Genomic DNA, 5,900 nt, shown 5'->3' with positions numbered 1-5,900 from the left:
ACATAGACCGGGGAGCTGGCTGCGGCTGCGGCTGCGGCCGCCGCGGCTGCCGAGTGCACGAAGCCGCCGGGCGCGCCGTCGTAGGCGCCCGGGCCCTGGCTGGAGAGGGCGGCGAGGGTCTGGTACATCTCCTCGGGCTGCTCGGGTGCGAAGGGGCTCAGCTTGGCGCCGCGGCTGGACCACAGCAGCTTGCTGGCGGTCGCGGCCTGGTCCAGGTCAGTGAAGAGCAGCAGGTCCTCCCAGCTCGACAGGGCGCTCCCGGGGCCAGCGACCCCGGGCGCCGAAGGTCCGTGGGGAGCCCCGAAGTGATGCGAGGCGTAGGGGCTGAGAAGCAGCGATCGGGCTGGGGGTCCTGCCGCCGCCTCCGTGTCGAGCTGCGGCGTCCTGCAGTTGCTGGCGCCGCCGGGGCCGCGCTCCCCGCCCCGGGAGCAGCAGGAGGACGAGGAGGAGATGGGGGAAGGCGGCGTGGAGGACTCCCGTGCTGGAAAGGCCCCGGAGTCGCCGGCGTCCGCAGCCGCGGCCCCGAAGCGCTTTGGCAGGCTCCAGCCGCGGTCAGTCAAGGCCATCCACGGTCCGGCGCCGCTCCCAGCTGACTCCTAGCTCCTGAGGCGAAGTGGAGGGGGGAACAGAAATAAAAAGACATTACCCAAAGCGCAGGCCCTGAAACACATCACCCTGGCTTCTTTTTCTAGCTAACGAGACTTCTCAAAGATCCGGTTTCGGCCCAGGACACAGGGGTTGGGGGAGGGAGTGGGGAATGGAGCCTGCGCAGCCGCCACAGGATCCTGAAAGATCTGGATAGCCAAACGCCCGCACTCGCACCGCTCGGGTCCACTAGCCCTCCACTCCCGCCCCTTCGCAGCATCCTTACCCCCGCGCCAGATTCCATGGGTGACGAGAGAGGCTCCCCAAGGTTTTCCTTCCACCCTAAGTGGCTCCCTCTTGGCCAATGACACGCAAAAGGACTCTTTAAGTAGCAGTGCGTGTCGGCGGGGCCTCACCCCGCCTCCCTGCGGGTCCCCCTCGCCTGGAATGCCTCAGTATGAGGGTTCCCAGCTTAAAAATCGTGAGCGCAAGAAAGGCAACCTGCCCCACAAAACGAAACTGCCGCGTTTTTCCTTACTGGCTGTTCCAGCGCTTCCCGGACTGCGCCGACGAGACCAAACGGGAGACTCAGAGAGAAATGCAATGCAGTCCTGGGAAGGTGGGGCGCCAGGGCGGAGACGGGCAGTCCCGGACCTTCCGGGCAGAGGCAGTGCCGGAGCCCGCAATGCGGGAGTCTCACGCCCAAATCGCTTTCCAGGGGAGCGGCACACCGTGCACACAGCCCGCGTCTGCGGCCACCAGCGCGCGCGCTCACTCCCGGCCGGGCCCACCGCCCAGCCCACTCGGTAGTCATCCCCGGCCGCGGAAAGAGCAGAACGTCTCGGAATCAGACGTAGCGGGGTGGAGTGGAGGGCAGAGAGGAGGGGGAACGGCCAGGCCGGCCCGGAGCCGAGGCCACCCCAAAGGCGAGAGCACGAAGAATGACAGGAGCCTTTAAAGGGGTGGGGAGTGGGAAGCGAAATGCAGTCGGGCTGGCCTCCTTGGCGCTGCTTTTCCAAGTCTCTTCGGCTCACTGGAGATAACCACACTAAAATTAATGCCCACACACAGACCCTGGCTAGATAGCGAGAAATAAGTTTCTCGGCCCGCCCGACTACCGGCTCCCGCCCCTTCGCGCCGAGATAACCCGGAGATAAGACTGCGCGCAGATAAGCGCTTCGGGGAGAGGAAAAGACACCAGAAGTTGGTCCGCGGTGTCCCGGGAACCTGGGAGCCGCTACAGACCGCCGGGAGGAGAGGAGGCGGAAAGCCTCGGAGCCAACTGCGGCCCGGAGAGCGCTGGAGAACCCGAGGCCAAACGGCCCGCGAGGCGTAGGGTGGGGAAGAGCAAAGAAGGAAAGAAGAAGCCGAACCTCGGACGAGCGCTGCGCATGGAGAACAGCCACGGCGGAGGGTGCTCCTGAGCGCGGAGAGAGGCCGAGGGCGCCGGCGGGCGAGCGCGAGTCCGGGGTCTGCGCTGCGCGGCTGGTGAATAAAAAGGAGAGAGGAGGCGCCTCTTACTGCTCTGCCGGAAAACTGCAGCCTGCGCTCCTGATTGGACTCACCGAGCCCTAAACAAACAGCGCTCGCCGAAGGGTGCCAGGCTGTGGGTCGGAACTGCGCTCTGCAAGCAGCTGAGCGCTGGAGGTGAAGACGAGGAGGAGGGAGCGAGGGGAGGAGAAAAAAGAGGGTGGGGAAGGGACGGCGTGGGGGAGGGGAGCGCGCCGCCCCGGGCAGACAATGAGCTCAGGGCAGCCTGCGGGCGTGGGCCGAGCCGGGAGCGCCGTCCCCGGAGTGGGGGCGAGTCCACCCAGGGGGCGCGGGGCCCGAGGACGCCGGGGGAGGGGCCGAGGCGGCACAACGCCGGACCTGGCTGGCGGGCGACCCACCCCCATCCTGCCCGCTGCAGCGCCCCCCTACCAGCGCCCCTAGTTACGCACACACTCACGGATGGGGGGGGCGGCACGAGGGCAGTTGGCTGTGCACAGCCCCGCGCAGCGGCCACGCGGGGAGAGGCGCGCCAGCTTCTGGGTCAGCGCGCCCCCACAGCGAGAGGGAAAAGTGCTTTGCCCCGCTGGCCCTCTCTGCTCCTCCCTCCACGTTAAACGAGCTTTTTGCTCCGAAGTTGTTTGTGACCGACCTTAAACTTTCCCCGATCCTTTCTCGGAACCCTGTGGTCGTGTCGGCTGTCGAGGGTTGCGGCTCCTATGATCCGGGGAGAGACGAAACTCGGGTGCCCCGCTTCCTAGCTCTCCCCAGCTTTTAAAAAATACACTAAATTCCTGAGTTTCGGTAAGTTCCACTCCCTAGCTAACCTTTGGGAACTTTGAATTTGGGGTGGTCGTGTACTTAAAGGTTAGTCAATGGTAGTGTACTTAAAGTGCTTCCACGCCCGGCGTACCTGGGGACACCCTCCGAGTTGTTATGTCCAGTTTGCTCTGAGCTTTCCCTGGAGAACTTCAGGTAAGTAGCAGATAAGTCTTTGGAAAGGGAGGGGGGTCACCTTCTCTGGATCCAGAGCAAAATCGCCGCTCCCCTCCCCTCCCTACAAACACACCCCTTCTTCGCTCCCTCCAAATGGTTATCACAACTGTGTACAAACTGATACGGTCCTTAGCGGGCAAAGAGACTGGAAATGAACGTCGCGAGGTTATCAGCGCCGATCTGTCAGCAACGACTCGCGCGACCGCAGGCTCGTCCGCCGCAGGAACCGTGATATATGTCTCGCTCCCTTTCGTTCACAAAAAGGATTTCTTCCGACATACGTGTCCCCAAGAGGCTGCCGAGAGAGAATTTAAGTAGGAGAGGAGTTGTTTTGTGGGAATGGATTTTTACATTTTTTTCCCCCCCAGGTAAATCGAAGTCAATGATTTTCTAAAGGTCAGTCTTCCTGAAAGCGTCTGAGCTGTTTTTTGTTTTGTTTTTGTGTTTTTCCAGTTGGGGCCGGGAAAGGAGCCTAAGCAGAGTTGAGCCGGGGTAGGTGGGTGCATTGTAAAGTATGGTTTACCAGCGCCTTTGAGATCTCGCAAGTGAATGCTTCCCCCAATTTAACTGTGAGTTGTGAACCTGTGGGTCCTGGGGGGGGGGGAGGGAGAAGGGGAAGGAAGGGAACAGAGCCTGGAAGCATGGGGGAGGGGGCGCGGAATCGAGGAAGTTGGCGATAATTCATCTTTTTTCATTGTTCGTTGTAAATTGCTGCTAAACACTTCTGAATTTTAAATTGCTACTGAGGAGGTCCATAAACCGTTCTTGTCCAATTTAGTCACTTTTATTACATTCCGTTTGCCTCCCCCAATCACCGCGGCGGCTCCCAGGTTCAGCGTGGCAGCATTTTGGAAAGGTTGAAGGTAGAAAACTCTGGAACGGAGACTGGCGACTGGAGCAGGATCCGGGGACTTTAAAGTTTAACCGAAGTTCGATCGAAAGCAACTACCAGAACAGATAGTCTGGAGTCTGCTGGCTGCTCTACTCCGACCAGGGCTTCAAATGCCTTCCATTTGGTTCTTTCGTGAGTTCCGACCAAATTTCTAAGTGCAGTGGATTTTTCAAGAAGTTCATTTGTAAATCAAAATACTGTGGACATTTGATTTCCTTTGAGTGCAAATATTTTGAAATAATGCTTTTCAGGTTTGCTATTAAAAACAATTTTAAAAAAATTTCAGATCTCAGTGAGGTGATTTCCAATGAAGAGTTAGCAAATAATAAATGTTTTTACTAAGTTAGCGTGTACGGCCTTCAAGCCTGAGCCCGAGGATACTGAGCCCCGACGCGAGCCTGAGCCCTGTGTGTGCTTTCTTTATATTTGCAAGTACGGGAGGTGTCCGTGTGGATTTCCTTTCCAGAGCTAGGAAGCCCGGGGACTTGCTTTTCCCGAAAATTGGGAGGGCGCGTTGGTCCCGGCGGGGCTGGGGCAGACGTTGACCGACTTGACAGTGTTCGGGCTCTCAGGGCTCGGGAAGGGACCTGGCATTTTTCCCCGCCAGACTCCCAGTCTTTTTTTTTTAAACATTGCCTAAAACACAAGGAAAAAAAGATCATTGCTGCTTTGCAGAGTAACGAATTTTATTTTCTTTAGTGTGGTTTTCCAACCAAACGAGGAATGGGAAATGTTTTTCTTGTCAGTTAATTTAACAATAAAACAAAACTGTGTAAGTCGAAGAATTGACTCAGACAGAAAGTTCGGCCGCCTGACCCCTCCAACTTGCTGTTTTCCAAACGCGTCCACTTTGGCGCTGGGGAAAGCACCGGGGTAAGTGGCGCGTTTTCGAAGATAGCGCTGCCACCCGCCCCCAGGCCCCGCGAGCGGCGCTTTCTCGGCGCGCCCCAGCCGGCCCGAAAGGCGGGCAGAAAACGGGGGTGCATAGGGAAGGGAAGCGCCCCCAAACTACGGAGAAACCCAAGAGTTGGCGAAAGCCCCCCGAAAAGCGCAGGTAGCCAGGCGGGCTCTTGGAAGCTCTTGTTTCCTTGGTGTGTTTTTTCCCGCTCCTCCCTCCTCGTCGCGTGCCTCCTCTTTTGGAATTTGCTAATCTTGAACGAAGCCGTTTCTCTAGGGAACATTTAGACCCAAGGAGAAGTAAGTCCCTGGTGAGCGAGCTGTCCCTCCCTCGTCGCCCCCCCTACCCTCGAGGAGAACTGGCCCCAGAGCGCAGCCAGTCCCCCAGGCTGATTTATTTGGGCCGCGCCATCGCACTGTCCGCGATTCGAATTCAGCCGGAACCCCGCAGCCGATTGGGCAGGCGGCGGGGGCTCTGCTGCCAGACGAGAAGGGGTGGTCGGGGCCCCGCCTTGTGCTGCTTCCGGAGGGCTCAAGGACCGTTACCCTTGCCAATTATAATGCCACTTCTCACAGCTCCAGGCTGCTCCAGCGACGTGTCAGAAAGAAAAAGAGTAACATTTTTTACTTAAAACATATTTTTAACTTTAGTTTTTTTTAACCCCAGATTAACAGGGCCTCCTCAGTTATACCGTATTTCTTCCTGCCCAGAGAACGCATTCGCCGCAGGACACGGGGTCACCTCGGTGCCCCCCGCCAGCGGCCGGACCCACTAGCCCCGTTGGGGCGGGGAGTCCCCCACTCAGCGGCCGTCAGCCCCAGGCAGGCCCAGTGTTCTGAGGGTCATTTTCTTTCTTTCCTTCTTTTTTTAATTCTCTAAAAATCAAAAATACTGTTTAGAAACGTCAGGTGGTGGTGGCGGAAGCTGCGGGGCCGAGAGGTTGCCCCAAGCCCCTGTCCCGCTCCGCGCCCCTCTTCCCACCGCAGAGCCCACGCCGGCGCCCGGGGCGAGTCGGCCGCGGCGGCGGCAGGACCCGGCCCG

The 5,900-nt window shown here is 59.1% G+C and overlaps 1 protein-coding gene across 1 annotated transcript in view; it reads right to left on the bottom strand.

The window, feature by feature from the left end:
* GATA6 (GATA binding protein 6) overlaps positions 1 to 2,186 on the bottom strand; it is a 29,407-nt gene extending 27,221 nt beyond the window's left edge. Inside the window, exons 1-2 of the mRNA XM_012558934.2 lie at positions 1,959 to 2,186; positions 3 to 603 (exon numbers count right to left, since the gene is read on the bottom strand). Coding sequence (XP_012414388.1) covers positions 3 to 566 — 564 coding nt within the window. The 5' untranslated portion in view covers positions 567 to 603; positions 1,959 to 2,186. The remainder of the gene's footprint in view (positions 1 to 2; positions 604 to 1,958) is intronic.
* Positions 2,187 to 5,900: the final 3,714 nt, after the last annotated feature.

Source organism: Trichechus manatus, unplaced genomic scaffold (genome assembly GCF_000243295.1).
Source record: "Trichechus manatus latirostris isolate Lorelei unplaced genomic scaffold, TriManLat1.0 scaffold00199, whole genome shotgun sequence".
Taxonomy (NCBI): Eukaryota; Metazoa; Chordata; class Mammalia; order Sirenia; family Trichechidae; genus Trichechus; species Trichechus manatus.
Note: the sequence above shows the minus strand (reverse complement) of the source record. Positions and strands in the feature narration are given on the sequence as shown.